We start from the raw sequence: 17,768 nt of genomic DNA, 5'->3' as shown, positions 1-17,768 counted from the left end.
AACTTCTATTGTCTGCCTGCAGAAGATTTTCTGTGATTCAGGATGACTTCACATTTTCTCTCAGAGGCCGGAAACCTTCCCACTGGGAGATAGTGGTATTGTGGAGCAAAGGCAGGGGCAAAATCGATATCCAATCTCAGCAGGGATAAAGAAAATGTTTTTTTTTCTCCCTCTCCGGGCTCCTGCCGAGCTCAATGAATCAATTTGTGAGGGAAAAAAATTGCATGATAAAAGCTATCATGAGTTCAAAAAGGGCAACGGAATGTAAAGTTAAAGGTCGTTATTTATTTATCGTAACAAGAATAAAAAAGGATTTATGCAGAAATGCACAAGTGGGGATTCGAGAAATGAACGCACAATGGTAAAACCACTGTCCTGGTTTTTATTGCAATCTTTTCCACTACTAAAAACCTACTGAGAGCTTCACAACACCCACAGCTCACAAAGCATGTCAAAGGTCGTCAGAAAATTAAAGCGCAACCTGCCGCGGAGTTTAACCTCTGGCCCTGGAGAAGAAAACAGAGTCGACACCTCTGATCACAGAAGCTTCATCAATTTTACAGAAGCTCCCATAAAGCTTCCCGTTTGTGGGCGCACGCGTGTGTATAGGCAGAGGGGAGACCGGACGTCAAGAGCCCGGACAGCTGCTGTTATCGCACGCATGCACGGAGAGGGATCCGATTTTTATTAGCGAAGAAGCTCGAGGTCACGATGTAAATCTTTGTAGTTGCCCCTTCCCCTCAATCTGCCTTTTTATAACCCGGCCCCCCACAAACGCTCCCTCTGTCCGTCCTCACCCTCTTACCCCTTTGCTATAATAAACTCTGTGAGGTAAGCACTGGAGGCATCCTGAGATGAGTTTTATACAGACTGCTCCGTCTCGGCTGAGGAGTGTCAGAAGCATCCCAGCTCCAGTGCGGGACAAACCTCGCAACCTGCTCCAGCACCGGGCGTACAGATAGGACAGGAAACACAGGTAAGGACTGAGAGGAGGGGAGTAGATCTTCATATGGTGAGAATAAGCAATTACATAAGACACAGTCTGAAGTCACAACTATAACCAGAATCTTTGTACTCTAGTGAGATTTTTGCTAATTTTCTATATATATGGAAGGTTCACAAGTACTTTTCATTCTATAAACTTAATCTCTGTGCATTGTTTGTACCGTTCCCTGCAAAAGTCATGGCTGCACACTCTCTAAACAAAACGAAGGTGCCTTAAAATAATTTATGACTGCAACACGTAAGAGCTCGTGACTGTGTTTACCATCAACAAGGACAAGAAAGCAGTTTTTCTTGCTTTTGTCACAAAATAGGATTACGTCGACAGGATGCATATTAATGAGCGAGTGGTTCAGCACAAGCTCTGATTAGATTATGAATGTCTTTATGATCCTTTTGTCTGCGCCCATCAGAGAGAAGAGAAGACGCTGATGATGATGCATGCAGGCCTGGATGACATGACTAAGCAGAGGATGTTGCAGGCTCAGGCTTTGTCTAAGGAGGCCAGAGGAGGTGGGATGAAAACGTTCTTTTATTTCCCGTTTATTCCACATCACACGCGACATGCCGTGTGCGTACATATTTGGAGGTAAGCTGACATGAGTTCACGCGGTGGTTTGCACGCTGCATCCACATCTTGCGTGCATTCAAACCCGTGCTCTGTCTGTCATGGTCTGGGATCGCAGCTGGGGCTGTCAGATGTAACTGAGCCGAACATCAAAGTGTGTTAGCCCACAGCCCCGAGACAAGTGGACTGTGGTGCACCCAAATCCTCGGAGCGCCGGCGAGATGTTGAAATTCTGCAAACATTCCAGCAGGGACCATCCCTCTTGCTCTGTTTGTTTCCCACTGCTGTCCGCCAGCTAGGCTTTGAAACCGAGTCTCCTAAACTCAGCAAAATGCGACTCCCACCACTGAATTTTAAACAGGCCGATCAAAGGCAGCTCCTCAAGGGTGGCATATGCCCAGTCCTCTCCTAACACTTATCAGTAAGATGGCCATCCCTTCTTACATGAGTCTTTCATCCAGAGATCCTATTTATATGCCCAGTTACCCGTGCAACTCTGGACCACAACAAACATTACACACCACTTGACATCATCTTAAGGCTATTTGAGACCTTCCCCTGTGCCATGATATCATATGAGAAGAGACCCCGCGCAGCAAAGGCTGTGAGGACGCCAGCTTAGTGATGCTGCGCACAGTTTAAATTTTTCAAATCAGCCCCCCTCAGCTGTCGAACACTGACAGAAACGAGAAGACCAGCGGAGACGTTAAGATTTGCCGAAGGACCTAATTAGTCTTTTTCTGTTCCTTCTCCTTTACAAATGTGCTAAATAGGCAGTTGTGGCTCAGTAGGTAACGAACTAGAGGGTTAGCAGTTGAATCCCTGGTACATAGACCACATGCTGAAGTGTCCTTGAGCAAGACACTGAACCCCGAGGTGCTGTGAGTGCTTGGCAGAGGTGTATGCTTGTGTGAATGAATGGTTAGATGTGTCTTTGGGTACCAATACGCAGAAAAGCGTTGTACTGTATTACACTGGCTTCACTGTATCATGTGCAATTGCTCCTTAAAGCACCAGCCCCATTTGTCTGTCATGTTGGGTTGAAGGTCTGAACCTGGGGAAGAAGATCAGCGTTCCGAGAGACGTGATGATGGAGGAGCTCAACCTTCCCTCCAATCGGGGCTCCCGCATGTTTCAGGAGAGACAGAGGAGGGTCGAGAAGTTCACCCTCGAGAACTCTGCCAGCGGTGCTCACGGCGCCAACAATGTAAGGAGCTGAGCGATGGCCGCTGAGCGTACCGCAGCACGCACGCCAAACGTTATGAGCCCGCGTTTCTGACTTGGATTTAATGACAGCAGAATCCGCGTGCGCTGGCCGCACCCAAGAGCAACAGTGTGATTAATGGCAAATTAATCTTTCTTACAGTCTGCGGTCTCGTTTGTTTGGCAGTAGAGAACAGGCCTCAGACATCTGCACAGTAAGAGCTCCTTTCAGAACGGGGCATCCCATCTTATGTAGCTTCTCTAAGTTTGATGAATGACTGACATATAAACAAATTTGAACTGGACGGAGTTATCTGCGAAAACAGCATGAGAAGATATATGACAGTGATACTACTCCAGTAATTTACTTGCGTGCCCACAACTAATGCTTATGTCGGTTGACTAATGTGCATGTGAACTTCTCAATCTATTAATTATGTTCATAGTTGTTCATTTTGGTTGCACAATTTCTGATTAATGGATTATCATTGACTCATTTTAGTTGACGTACCGTATATTTTCCTAGAGAGAGAAGAGCAGAAGTTGTACGATTAGTTTTTCCAGATGTTGGAAAGTCTTCTATAACTCTTATCATAAGCAGAGTAGCACCCATAGTTACAAGTAAACTGACTTCATGTGCAGAATTCTTTGACTACCCTTTAAATAAAACATGTTTAAGTATTTGGGGAGTTGCAAAAACTCAACTAAGTATCTTTCCCAGGTTCATCTCGAGGCCATTCCTCCTGCGCAGATCGTCCAAGAGCCACAGGCAGGAAAAGAGAACCAGGCTTTCTCCATCCCTGGTAAGCATAGCCTGGTCATGAACCTTCAGAAGACTGTAGCAAAGAAGGGCAGTCCTGATGTCCTGGCTCCAGGTAAATGACAGAAGGATTGCCACAAGATTTTTGTTTTTTGTTTTTTTTGCAAAGCTTGGGCCAGGCCTGTGCTTGTGCAATGCACGTACACACTGTCACATGCTGATCTGCTAGAGCTCACCTTTCTCCAGGAGATGCACTGCACACACGATTTAGTGTTATTAATATCAGTGCCAGAAGAGCTGGCAGATTGTAGGAAGCAATTATCTGAGAGCATCTGAGTGCTGCTGTGTACTTGTCCTGACGGAAAGCACTGCTTACAGTCTGACTGACAGTGAGCTGGGCGCTGTTTATTATCAAGGATACACACTGACATTTAATTACAGTAGTTCCTATTGTTGACAGCAGTGACATATTTTAGTTTGTTAATAAACTGGATGTCTGTTTTCGTCAGGATATTCTGGCCCCCTGAAGGAAATTCCTCATGAAAAGTTCAACACAACAGTAATCCCCAAATCCTACAGCTCCCCATGGACCGAAGCTCTGGGCAACAATGAGGAGCTCCTCAACGCCCTTAATGCCCAGCTGCCACAGCTCCCTCAAAACCTACAGCCGGCTAACTACAGGTGCTTCAACAGGTAAATAGGTCTTTCAATTTCAATATCGGCTTCTCCACCCACTACTGATACCCCCCCCACACACACATAAATCAGCGATCGCTGAGGTCAACCCATCGTCATGACGTCACCCAGCCATTCATCACCATCATCCCCTCCTTCGGCTCCACTCCATCTTTCCACTGTTTGTAAATGAATCCGGTCCCTGGCTTGCAGCGCCTTGGAGGGCGGCTACGTGATGGCTATTTTGAACTCTGGCTCTTGAAAGATGATCCACCGTGGGGAGGGGTCAGGGTGCAAGCTTTGGAAGTACCCTCAAGAAATATCACGCATGAAAAGGAGTCACATTCCCCGTGGCACACAAGGAAGTGCGTCACATGGGCAAGGCAGAACGAAGGTTAAGCTCGGGCTGATGGAGAAATGGAGAATATCGGAAAGACAAAATCAAGGATTTACTCAATTAAAGATGTCAGTAAAATAGATTCTGCCAGCCAGTCTGGGAACTGCTCCCCCTGTGGAGGGATCTTTTTACACCCTTAAGATTATCACGAAGCCTTAATTAAATCTGAACTCAACTAATGGTCAGAGAAGCTATATGAGTCCAGAAGACCGAGTTCACCCCACACCCAGTTTGATTCCCTGGTGGTTTCCTCCTGTTAACGGGACCTTGAGTTAAAAGCAGTGATGACCAGATTAATATCATGTAAATGTTTTCCCCTTTATGGGAAGGAGTATAAGCCTTGAACGAGCATCAGCTTTGACACTTTGGCCCCTGCTTAGCCAGGAACTTTAAATACAATGCTTTTAGTCTGCTCAGTAACAACCCCTTCTTGTCTCTCAGATCTCCAATGCCATTTGGGGGCGTGATGGCGAGCAAGAGGGTGATCCCAGTGATTGGCTTTGAGGCGGTGGAATCCCAGAACCTTCCTGGCATCGCTCTGGACCGCATGTGTCGACGGCCCAACTTCAACAGAGCACCCAGGGGATGGGGACTAGATTACAGCCCTGAATCTAATGAACTATAAACTCTTTAAAGATAAGACTGAAGCACAGACCTGTGTTTGACCCTAAAAGATGATGGTACAGCATCACACTCCTGAATGATATATAAAGTAGTTTGACTAGCTCAAGTAAACTGAATGCTGGAATCATTTTATTATCACAGTCGAGCCCAGGACTGCGCTGCCAGAGACTGAACAGTGATACCTATTCTTTCGGTTTGTCACCCCTGGCAGTGTCAGACCCCATCAGTGTCTAAGTACCTGATAACTCTTTCGTTTCACACTATGGCTTCACATCTTATCCACTAACCAAACCCAACTTGCGACTGTTCTATAAATAACAATGAATAACACACAGAAATGACAAAATTGAGTCATTTTAATGACAAGTGAAAACATTCAAAGAAAGCCTTACAATAAACACCAAGTCATTATGCTGTGGAATATTAAGATGGTGCCAAATAATAAAAAAAAAAAAGTCAATGTTACCGGAAATTAACAAGTTTAAAAATCTCCTCAGAACTCCATGAGACAGTAGACACAATATGACAAACACATTAACCTAAAGAAGTAATTTTTATATGTACAACTGCTCCAACCACCAGAGCTCTCATGGCCCTCATCACATTAACCAGTACTCTCGTGTTTGAGGTCTTTCATTATGTTAAGTTCCACTGTTTAGACGCGCCTCTGGTACATTTTAACCACGAGCAGTGACAAAGTCATCCCGTTTGTCGTCTCCGCAGACTCGGGGGTTGTTTAGTTCGTATAACTGTTGTCTATGCAGTTCTCTTCTCCCTGAAGAAGTCTGCATTTGACTTGACCAGGTTTAACATATGTATAAAAGAATGACATCTAATCAGCATGATTTCCGTCTGGGAGCTAATCGCCGTGACGCGAGCCATGTGCAGCGTGTGCACCCATGCGCTGAGGATCCTGGGAGGGGTAGTGGATTTGACCTGGAGGTCTCATGCTCATTGGAGGGGGCATAGGCGGGGCCATGGGACCCATAGGGTGAAACATCGGAGGGCCAAAACCTGAGGAAGCAAATGAAAAGAAAACGTTAAGCGTCTACTTAGACTATTACTCGCGCAATGTCAAAATAATAAAGACATAAGTTCTAGTTTTACCTGGAGGAGGTGGGTTAATGCCGGGAGGTGGGGGCAAACCAATGTTCATGACAGCAGGAGAAGAGCTAGGGTCTAGGTTGAAGTAGTTGGCAGGAGCCTCTTCATCTAGAGCTGGTGGTGGGGGCAGGGCTGGTGAAAAGAGGAACAGAATTTGAGAAACATATTAAGGAAATAGTGGCGATGCATTTTTAAGGTCCGATTGTGAAATGTTTCACACAATTCCGCATACGTACACTGGTCAGCCATAACATTTTGACCCCATCGCTCAAAAACGTTGGTAAAACGAATAACGGAGACTATCTCATTATCATTGTATCTAGCCCTCAAAGTTGTTGTGTTTGAAGTAGGAAAATGTGAAAGTGGAGGAAACTTGACTGTCTTTGATAATGGCCAAATTGTGATGGTGGAGGATTGGGTTGGGCAAAGTTGCCCAAAAAAGGAAAAGTGGTGAACCAGCGACAGGGTCATGGGCGGCCGTTGCTCATAAATGCACACGGGGAGCAAACGCTGGCTTCTTGTGGTCTGATCCAACAGACAAGCTACTGTAGCTCACATTACCAATGTCGTTTGCTGATTGCGCGTGTGTCACTTATGGCATATTGCAAATGGATGCAAGGAACACCTCTTGCTGTTGCTATGCGAGTGCTTTGCTTGAAAACAATACTGAGGTGGTTTCACGTATCAAAGTAAGCTTCACATAAATACCAGGACCCGAGTTTCCCAGAGCATCACGTGGTAGTGAGATCATGAATGTTATTCACTTCACAGGTTGGTGATTTTAATGTTGTGGCTGGTTGGTGTAGATGACAAAGCACATTCAATCATACAGTGGGCCTCAAACAGGTAATAACATGTCATTAAACAGTACTTTTCTATTATACTTCATTCCATTTTGAGGACAAATAAAGACACACACAAATCCCAACTCTCCATGTGTTTGCAAACTCACCTCCAGGCAGTCCAGGTACAGGATCAAGTCTGGTACCCATCTCACTGACACCATCTTTGATACCCTCCTTCCCTCTTGCTGCCTGAGACCTAAAAAGATACAGCATACAAGTTAGACACGATGACGTGACTTTGTGAAACACCACAGAAAATGTGTGCAGCAGCAGAAACTTCCAGCTGAGAACATTTCTAGTGTCCTGCCTGGCACAATTATTGTGTCAATATCAAATTCTTACTGTGTCAGTAATTTCCTTACAGTTGTGACAGTTGTGGTAGCATTACTTCAGGCTATTAAACACTCATGCTCTCAGAAAACCACCTGGAGATTAATAAGCAAATTCTCACTGTACATATTCCTCCAAAGTGACTCTGCTTGGCGGGGCTGTGTGAGAGATAAAAATCAGCTAGTGTGATGATTTCTTCTTTTTCTTTTTGGTTGCATCTACCCAGGGTACTTTTAATGGATTCTGTGTCCTTGGTTCTGGTTGGTGAAGAACAGATTTGCCTTCCTGATTAACATCTTACCTTCCCCACTTGACAGTGAGTCTCCGTCCATTAATAATGAGTTTGTTGAAGGACTTCTCAGCCGCCATTTCAGCCGACTGTCGCGTGGCAAACTGGATGAACGCACACTGCTGCCTTTGGACTATGGTGATGGTTCGAATCTCACCAAACTGGTAGAAGTGACTCCTGCAATAGCACAGATTCAAGCTCATTAGGCCCAAAATAAGAAAACGTACACAAGTATAAAGTATAAGTAAAAAGATTTAAATGACTTTGCTATGAAACGGAAAGCCTTACTTGAGATCTCCATCTGTGACAGTATCTCCCAATCCCCCTATGTAGAGCGTGGTGATGGACTTGTCCTCTGGGGGATCCAGCCGCGGCATAGTCGAGGCCCGCTTCAGCAGCTTGTCAGCTACTGGATCATTGATGCCGTAGTAACGATCCTTGATGTTCTGGTCGGCCAGAGGATCATCAGGATCTGTGGGCTTCTCGTGTCTGAGTGAAAAGGATTACAATAAATAAAGGGAGACTACAGTCAAATTGGCCCACAACATGTTGAAATCAATAACAACAGATGACACAGTCATTGCAGGACATCATGCCACTGACCTGTAGGGACACTCCTCTCCTCTCTTGCACTCTCCCTTCACCCAGAAGGAGCAGATGTGTGGTCGGTTCCTCTTGTAATAAGGTGTGGTCCGGGCCAGTTTGAGCAGCATGTCACTGGAGCTCGGAGCTTTCCCAAGCTGACCCACTGGCCGTGTGCCGTCAGAATTGGCTATCTATAAACACACAGGTCAATGACAGAAAAATAACGACATTACTAAGATTCTTAATGTAGTTTGTGATGTTCCTATTTGAGACCATTTCACCAAAATTACAGGTAAACCAAAACCACAGCACCTATATTTTACAGTCACCAGAAAGCAATTATACCTCTCTCTCCATGTTCTGTGTGTAGTACTCTTTATTGACATCCGACTTGGGAACCTCATCTTTAACAGAGAGCCCGGTGTCTCGGACCTGGATGGGCAAACCTGCCAAACACAAGATGCAACATGAGGGTTAAACTCAAGAGTTTCGTGATGCAGTGACTCACACAAATAAGCGCACACAGGCCGAATCGCGAGGAGGCAATCAGAGAGACTCACCAAACTCCAGATCGAGCAGACATGTCTGACAAACATTCTTCATTTTACTGCAGGTCTGACAGACTTCTGTCTTCTTGAAACGCATCCGTGTCCCCGGACACCACCGGAAAACAGTGAAGGGTCGAGCGCAGATCTGATGGGACAAGGAATGAAAACTGATAAATGTTCTTGTATTAAAACGGTATTACAGGTGTAAGCTAAAAAAGTGTGCGGTATAAACATGATATAAAAGCAAAACATACCTTGCATTCCTTGCCATACTTCTCCTTGGTCTGCAAAAGAAAGTATAAACTGTTTTGCACCTGCACAACTATTGGTATGCAAACACTAAAAGCAAATCCACTTCACTATGAAAACAGGAATGCTCACTCACCATACGAATATAAGGATTTTCTCCTAAACATGTCTGACACAGAATTGGAAAGTCCTGGAAAAGAAAGAAAAAAAAACATATTTATGTTTATTTAGTAAATACAAAATACCTTGTCTGTTATTCAACGGCCCCCGCCGGCGCAAGTCATCCGAAGCAACAACATCTCTGTTTCACCTTCAGCTGTGGGCACCTTGGCAAAGTCACATGTGTGAATACAGGGAGTGCTACAGGGCTTGCTCACTCCTACTTTGCCATCTGCTGAAGGATGCCGTTTCAGTCCAAGTGCTAGCTGCTGAAAATGACCTTGCATTAATCCATCCCGCTGACAGCATCAGCCAAACGCCTAAATATAAGAAGCTCTTGTGGCTCAAACGTCAACGACATATTCTAAGGTTACAAAGTTGGGTGTCTTACTAAAACCAACACTGGTCAAATGCCCTGTTGTAACATGTGAGGAAACATTTTTTGTTGCCTTATGTAGAAAAGTTACAGACCTCAAAAACACAGCTAGTCGATGCACAGTAAAAAAAAACTGAAGGGTTCACGTTTGCTTGAAATATGGAAACTTCATTTTAACTAATATTAGATTACAACAGCTCCCGCTACAATCACATATTTATCTATAGTGATGCATTAAGTGTCACTATAGACACTGACATAGAAACAAGGTTCAAATTGCATATAAAAACAGTGTAAATAACTTTTAAATAGCCACTTTACAGACCACAATTCTTCTGATGGGCCGACTATAACGTTAAAGCTATCATACCGTATGACTTCATCTATTAAGGTTGCTATGCTAATGTTAGCTTTCCCTTTTAATGTAAACATTAACCATTACTTGGGGATTACATAATCCAATAAAAGAGACTTTTACCTCGCGGCGTCTCTTCCGTTCACTGTATCTATTTACGAATTCAAACTTTTTGCCTCTCGTTTTAGTATTGTTAGCCTGCTAACGCTAGCCTTTATTAGCATTGAAAGCTAACTCTAGCCCAGTATCTGTATAAGATAATCTAAAGACATTTGTTTCAAGGCAGGCCCCGCTGATCGTTATTGTCAGATGAAGCGGAATGAGTTTTATATTAAGAATCCATCTTAATACTGTAGATCATTACGCTGCGTATGCTAATACAAAGATAGCAGCCACGCTTCAACAGCTAGCTAACGCTAGCTAACGGAAGGCTAACTAGCAACCACAAAGCCGACCAGATTAGTAGCAGGCTGGCAGAGCTTCTTCTTCTGTTAATTCATAAAATTCACCAGGGAAACGCAGTGTTTCGGGCATACTCATTGCTCTGTTAACTATAACGCCAATTAAACGTACCGCGTCTTCCCAGTTCTGTCTGTTGTAGGTGTTGGATCCCAGGGACGTCGCCATTTTGCAGAGTGTGAGCCAAACGGGCCAAAGCGCTAACGTCCCATAATGCACCGCGCAGGAGAGCCACGTCTCACCCTGGTCTCACCTTAGGGTGTCGCCCTATTTCACGAAACGAGCATTTACAAAATAACCAAATTAAACATTAAGTGGATAAAAGATTAAACGAGGAAATCAACAACCATGCACAATAAGTAACTTCTCAGTATTTGTAGTGTGTTTTTGTTGTAGGTCAAGTTTTACTGCACTGATTTTAGCCTATCTGACTGCAATTATTCATGTGCTTATACAGATTAAGACTTAATATCCAATAATCAGCCTATTACAATGTGGAGCTGGGTTGCTGAATAGCCCTAATCAATCACTAACAGATTTCCACTATAATCCACAGAGGGAGGCCGATTCTAATGACAAGTACATTTACTTTAATGCTTTACTGGCTGAATTTTGATGGAGGAATTAATTCAGAAATAATTTTATTATGTCTACACTGTGATGGTGACAGTACTGCTTTGACTCATAGTAAAGGATCCGAGCGTTTTTTTCCACCACAGTGTGCCTGTGAGAGAGAGAGAGAGAAACAGACGGACTGCTCGGCTGGTGTGTGAGAGCGTGCTTAAGCCAATTGTGTTGGCCACTTACAGTTTATCTATCCACCTGTTCCGATTCAGGTCAGCGTGTCTTTGCTGTGTGAAACTCCAATTAGTGGCGTGAGGGATATTGAAGATTACAGATAGGCATTAAGTCCCTAATGTTTAGTTAAGGTCGGGGTGACGATGTGGAATCAGAGGGCAGGGATTAGATGTGCGGGCCTGTGGAGCTGGCGTATCTTTCGGTGTGCAGCTGCCATTAAGCAAGTCAAAAAATATGCTGTACTTTCTGGCTCCTTCCAAACAGAAAGTATTTTCATATCCTGCTGCTTTGTGTGTTATGCAAAGTCAGTGGATTTCCGTTATGAATCAGTTGCATTATGTTTGTCAGGCCTGTGATGCTAATTGTCAGTCACCGACTCTGACGGCCTCCTACTCTTGTTTTCCGTCCTCGCCCGGCACACAGTCTGACGCTTGCCCTGCGTTTAGCAGGACACCAAATAAAGCTCCTGTGCGTCGCCGTCCTCGTCTTAATGAGTCGCGTGACCCTGTCTCCGCTATCATGTGATGGGGATGAGACAGCCAGACCCGTTTTGAAGGACGGCTTTGTCTTGGGTTTAGCCACTCTGTAATCAAAATCGGCAAACCTCATGAGTCACAAGGTCAGAGGCCGTGTAGGTGCATCGAAGCTACTCCATGTTTCAGAGCTCCATTCAAGAAAGGAAATTGTCAGGAGGCTGTTGAAGCTATTCTATATAGTCTATAATATATTTCCTGCATTCTTGTTTAGTAAAGGTCAGTTTATATAAGTTTTTAAATAAATCACATCAAATATTTATCCCAAAATATGATTTAAAAAAAGCTCAAATAAAGTTGTATTATGAAAATAAACCACATGCTTCAAGAGGATTTGCAGCAATGCTGTTATGAAGACATTATGACTGAATAATGATAGTATTATATGATATTAATATTCATTAGGAAACGGAGATTCATGACAAACAGCACACATTATGCACCGGGGCCTTGTTGTGTAATCTGAATGATGTGGTGACTAATCATAACTCCTTCCCTATGAATCATAAAAACGTAATAATTTCAATATCATTGCACAATCGCTGCGACAAGAGTCCCCTATAGCACACACATAACATCAAGGCCGTATGTTCTCAGCGCTGGAGTGCACGGATGCAGATGAGCCCCTGCAGGGATATGATCGCACAGTGATTTCTTTGAGGAGTTCTCCAGCAGGCTGCGCATGTCAGAGAAGAGAGAGAGAGAGAGAGAGAGAGAGAAAAAAAAGTGCCTCGCTGGCGCCTCCTGACGACAGTTATGAGCTACTGCTCGGTGCACAGAGCTGCAGAAAGAGAGGGGCATTCTCACATTTCCCGATTTCTCCCAGCCGAGTCCGCCGTGCCGCTTCCACATCACGGCCGACAGAGAAGCCGACTCGACGACATGCGAGCAGCGTGCTTCAGCCTCGCATTCGTCCCCACCAGCCTGCGCCTTTCCCCAAACCCACGTACCCTCAAACGAGGTGAGTACATCGACAACGCGACGCAAGTCTCGTCGCGGCGCTTTCGGCTTCTTGTTTGGAGCACGACCGACAGCCCCGCCGCTCCGTCTCCCAGGCCAGGCTAGTGTATAGTGTACGTTGTCTGGCGCAGACGGGAGATGAGGCCAGTCTTTCTTTTTTTTTTTTTCCTTTCTTGTCGGCCCGACTCTCTCCCCCATAGCTGGGAACATAAAGCCCCGACGCTGCGGTGGCGGCTCGGCGGTGCTTTCGGGCTCGTCCATACGGCAGCAGAGGAAAAGGAAGCCGCCGCCGCTGTTGTTGTCTGAGCGGGTCAGGTCGAAGTTTGTGCTCAGGATAGAGCCGTGTCCGGCTGCTTGGGCTGCGTGATTTTAACATTCCTCTATCGAGTCGGGTCCTGTTATGCAGCCCCCCCCCCACCACCCACCCCCGGTACGGGCGACCACCGAGTTACTTGGTTTTTGTAACTTTGCAGCTGCTGCGGTGTGTTTGTGTCGCTTCGAGTCAACCACCTGACCACAGAGTAACCATTTACCTGTTAACAGTCTAGTCCCGCAACGAAAAGGCCAAGCGAGTTTGGTGTGCAAATTCAAATTAAAGGTCGATACGACTGTCTGCCGCCTAATTTAATGGCACTGCATGACAGACGTGGACAAAAGACTAGTAGCTACCATGGGAATGCTTGAAACATGTCCACGTTTGTCCTAATGATTTTGGGCAACTTGGGTTAATTATTAGCTGTGATGACAGGCTCAGTGTTTTTATGTGATGCATCTGGTTGATTTGCAGCTACCTGTTAAAGACTCCTCTGCAGGAGGTTGATTATTGCAAATATGAATACTCAGCTAAATTACCAGTTTTGTCCTAACAATGAGCAGTGCTTATATATGCAGACAAACAGGACCATGTTGCTCATTCCTTTGCCATTTTCCGCATTAAGTTTTTTTTTCTCCTTTTGAAATCCTGTGTCAACAAAAACACCCAGCCATTCAGTTTTTATGTGTTCCTCATATGTGGCTCATAAAACATCTGTGTCTTCGCTGTTTGTGGTGCAAACGTGTGTCTCCACCTCGAGCTGCATCTATTAACTACTATAAACACTTTGACTGTGCTCTGTAGAGGAGAAAGAAAAAAAAAAAAAGGGGCAGTCCAGACCTGCCTGAAATCTGTTGCCTTGGGGGAGCGCAGGCGTGCACCTATGTGAGTAAGAGATCACTGAAGAGGAATGACTCACACACTTCGAATGTGTTCGAAAAGTCGTAAGGACTTTCCCTGCGTTTCATTTCGCCCCAGCTGCAGAAAGCATTCCTGTAACTGCTGCAGAGCGCAGTCCCTTGCATCATGAGATTTATCTGACCAATGCTTAACTTTTTTTTTTTGCTATTCCCAAGCCATGTGTTGTTTATCACATGTTCCACCCTGCATTTGTGAAAAAAAAAAAAAAAAAAAGCCAGGCTTATTCCATTTGCAGATTAGATTAAAAAAAAAAAAATAGAGTGTGGCTGCTGTCATGTGTTTGTCAAATTTGTGGAGAGCTGAATCTTAAGTTGCGCTCTATTTGTCGGTGCCAACTGTTTGTCTGGTTTGTTCTAACCCTCCATCTGACTGCTCCCACTAGCTGCCAAGCATGCTGTGATCTAGCGCTTTCACTTGATGAAGGCTGCCGCAGCCATTTGATCATATATCAGCTTCTCTGCGCTTAGATATACCTGCGAAATGGTGCAACCGGGTCACAATGCCTACACGCAGAGCGCTTGATAAAATGTTGCAGCTATGATAGTATATGACGGATAACGTCACCGGGCAAGCGTTTTGCTGTTTGTCAGAGTGAGACATGATCACGGACGGTCCGTCATTGTAGATTTTGGGTTTGCGCCGCATGAGACAAGTTGTCAATCAGAGAGGTTTATTGATTCTTCTCGAAACGTGGAGGAAGGTGGTTGTTTAATTGTTTGCAGTATAACTAATACCACTGCTTTTAAAGCTACACTATGTATTTGTAGGACGCTCCAAGGCCTAACAACATGCCAGCGCTTGTATTTTTCCATGTCGGTGCCCCTTGCAGCCACTCTCAGTGTGTGGGGGGCAGACCTCTCTTTAAGTGTGGCTGAGGCCAGGCATCTTTCCAAAACTCGAGCCCCCCCAATCTTCTCTGCTGGGTATAAGCACTGCTTTGTGCCACAGTACTGCTCCCTATGGTTCGTATTCACATACTACTACAACATCACTGGCTCCACCAGATACTGGAGTCTACAATTGGAAGTGTCCCCAGAACAGCCTGCTGTTTGACAGGCAAACTCAGATGTTTCCTCATTAAATCAAGCTTTTTGGATTAATATGCCAGAATGCGAGAAGCAGATTGTAGCCTCTAAAGTAGTTTGTATTGAAGTGTCTTTTTTTTCTCTCTCTCTCTGTCTGGAATGTGGCTGTGGCATATTTGGCTTAGGCTGCTCAGTCGTAAGGGGTATTGGAGAGCAGGGGTGGAGTAAATACATTTCAAACAGCACAGCACAACCGAGTATTAGCAAATGATCCGATAGCATCTGTAATCCTCGGGAAAACCTGGAGAGTTGTTTTTGAGTGGTGCTAGCCTGCATCAGACAGTTGGCAGGCACTCGGGGTGTCCACATGTGTGACTGAGTGGCTGGCTAGGCTAACGGCGCGGCTGAACGCAACAGTATGCAGGCAGATCAGATTACTGAACGATTAGCCATGGCCTCCTATCCCCGGCCCAGGGAAATGATTTTCCACTGTCATAATTCCCTAGACTGAATTACGCAGGCCAGTGACTCAGAGATACTCAATACTACAGGCCCGAGTACTGCGGGGCATAACTGTTGCTCTCTGGAGAGAGGAGATATGTTATATCATTGTTGCAGAAAATAGTTTTCTTATTTGAATTTTTTGGTTTAGTTCTGCTGCTTGTTTTGAGCGTGGACGGCAATGTGGCCCAGCAGTAGTTGAGCGAAAGGCAAAGTTCACTGTGGTGTTTACTCTTTGGCTGGAGCTGTGACCTAAAGGAGGCTGCAGGAACGCGGTTACAAAGCTCTAAATTGTCCTGTGAGACACGAGTCAAATATGTGAGCACATGTCAGATGAAGGAGGTCGAATGAAGCAAGCCTCTGGTGGAACTTTGCTGAATGGAAAGACAGGCAACGGGGGGGGGGGGGGGGGGGGGGAGGCCTGCTGGCGGAGGTAGGGCCATGTTGTTTCCAAGGTGCATACCCCCCGAGGCAGGAATCTGATACATTCCAGAGGCTCCTGTATCCAGACGAATAATGGTGACTGGGGTGTAGTGTTTCATCAGGTGACACATGATTGGACCGTAAGTGCTGGGAAAGTAAGAGCTATGTCATAGGCTCAGAGGTAGCCAGCTCTGGTTGCCTGAGGGATCAGGAAGTATGCCAAAAGAGTGGGGCAGGTTATGTGAGATATGGATTTATCCCTAACACAAGATAGCCTCGCTTTTATAGCTGCTTGGCTTATCAAACCCAGTGGCCCCCTAACTGTTCGGATAGAGACATTTACATAATTTTAGACATTTAGGTGACACTGATCCAAAACAAGACATAATGAATGGAGGAGTAAGAAAAAAAAGTCAATTATCTTTAGTACTTTATACTCAACTGGATTCTGATTAAGCCCACAGTGGCAGTTATACTGAACAAAGATTGTAGCGAAATTACTTTTTCATGAATTAGAGCCTGGATGGCTACTCCCGCAACAAGTTATGGCAAGAAGCTGTTTCTTGAGAAATGTGTGGCGCTGCGCTTCATGTGGGAATTTTTGCAGCTGGTTCGAGATCAGCACCTGCCGATCCACGGCTTTCATTTTCCCCTCGACTTCTTTCCGGTGCCCCAGAAATTTGTGCTCCCCAGCCCCAAAGCTAAAGGCTATTTATACTGCAGACACAGAAAAGTACCCTGTTTTATTTAGTGGTCAAAAAAACAAGCTGTCTGGTGTTAATGGACTTCACCTCAACCCATTCCGGCGGACCCTCGGGGTGCTGCGCGTTCATACGCTCGGCAAGGGAGCTCTCGGCACTGGCCTGTTAATGAAGCCATTTTCAGAGATGGAGAGATGCAGTAATGGGAACGCACCACTTCACTGCAGGATATTCTAACCCCCGTCCTCATCGTAAGTGCTATCAGTCATCGGATATGATTAGATTTTTTTTCTCCTCTGTCCATTTAGCTATTTGGATGGCTCTTTAAAAAAAAAAAAAAAAAAAACCTTGAGTTGGTAACGTATGTCTGTGTGTTGCGTTGGGGTTGCATGTTGCTTTTAAACTGAGCATGCTGTATTGGGGTGAAGATTTTTTTTATTTATTTTTTCCACTGAAACAGCACTTTAAGGCCGTCCTGCCAGAGTAAATGTTCCTCTCCACCTGTTTACATCTTGGACATTCGCGTTACGTCACCAGACGTATGGTTTGGTGCTAAAACACTCAGTGAATAAGCACAGAGAGGGGTCTCTATGTTTATCCAGTTGTGTGGTGGCCTCGGTTGCACTGCAGATACCACACACAGGCTCTCACCCTCTGTAGAAGTGATGCGTGTTCACCATCACTCATGCAGGCCTCAAGTTGTCTACAGTGTTGTTGCAAAAACTGAGAAATACACAACAGTACTATTTGTAGCTCAAGTTAAATTGCTAACGTTCTGCACAGACATACAGAAATCCAATAATTTTATTGTATATCATAACGGGAACTTGTTTAAAGAGTACATGGCATGCAATTCTCACTTTTAGTAGGGTGTGGAGCGTGTCTGCCAGCCATTCCAAATTTGAGCCACTTCTGACATAGATCGTTTGTTCTGAACATAAGACCCGCCCCTGAGCCCTGTTCCTACTTGGCTACAGACCACCCCCTCCTTCCCCTGTACGCAGGTTGTGGCACTGATAGCGAAGCCACATTTCGTTTGAGGAAGCATCAGATACACATCAACAA

At 45.1% G+C, this 17,768-nt stretch overlaps 3 protein-coding genes across 3 annotated transcripts in view; 2 read left to right on the top strand and 1 right to left on the bottom strand.

The window, feature by feature from the left end:
• Nucleotides 1-1,389: 1,389 nt before the first annotated feature.
• LOC311491505 (myozenin-2) lies at nt 1,390-5,313 on the top strand (the record flags this gene model as incomplete). Its single annotated transcript, XM_084549440.1, is given in 6 exon segments — nt 1,390-1,408; nt 1,411-1,515; nt 2,617-2,777; nt 3,495-3,648; nt 4,043-4,226; nt 5,047-5,313. Coding segments are annotated over 6 exon segments (807 nt in total). The 3' UTR covers nt 5,231-5,313.
• Nucleotides 5,314-5,567: 254 nt separating this feature from the next.
• rbm22 (RNA binding motif protein 22) lies at nt 5,568-10,972 on the bottom strand. Its single transcript, XM_084549818.1, has 11 exons — nt 10,643-10,972; nt 9,316-9,369; nt 9,185-9,214; nt 8,943-9,075; nt 8,728-8,828; nt 8,401-8,573; nt 8,086-8,286; nt 7,810-7,974; nt 7,286-7,374; nt 6,337-6,465; nt 5,568-6,243 (listed from the first exon to the last, which is right to left on the bottom strand). Exons 1-11 carry the CDS (start codon nt 10,694-10,696, stop codon nt 6,089-6,091), a joined length of 1,284 nt encoding a protein of 427 aa, XP_084405944.1. The 5' UTR covers nt 10,697-10,972; the 3' UTR covers nt 5,568-6,088.
• Nucleotides 10,973-12,652: 1,680 nt separating this feature from the next.
• The window catches only part of LOC311491696 (bifunctional heparan sulfate N-deacetylase/N-sulfotransferase 1-like), a 45,010-nt gene continuing 39,894 nt past the window's right edge, over nt 12,653-17,768 (top strand). The window contains exon 1 of the mRNA XM_084549697.1: nt 12,653-12,820. The gene's annotated coding sequence lies outside the window, so the exon portion shown is untranslated. The remainder of the gene's footprint in view (nt 12,821-17,768) is intronic.

The sequence above is a fragment of the Chelon labrosus genome (genome assembly GCF_963514085.1).
Source record: "Chelon labrosus genome assembly, chromosome: 8".
Classification (NCBI taxonomy): domain Eukaryota; kingdom Metazoa; phylum Chordata; class Actinopteri; order Mugiliformes; family Mugilidae; genus Chelon; species Chelon labrosus.
The sequence above is the reverse complement of the archived record's forward strand: the minus strand, read 5'-3'. Positions and strand labels throughout refer to the sequence as shown.

Bases quoted from the DNA above. Each gene is read 5' to 3' on its own strand.
- rbm22 (XM_084549818.1), bottom strand. From the start codon at position 10,696: ATGGCGACGTCCCTGGGATCCAACACCTACAACAGACAGAACTGGGAA. The intron at 9,076-9,184 runs GTATGTTTTGCT...TTGTCCCATCAG, and splicing joins AGTATGGCAAGGAATGCAAG to ATCTGCGCTCGACCCTTCAC. The intron at 7,975-8,085 runs GTAAGGCTTTCC...GTGCTATTGCAG, and splicing joins GTCACAGATGGAGATCTCAA to GAGTCACTTCTACCAGTTTG.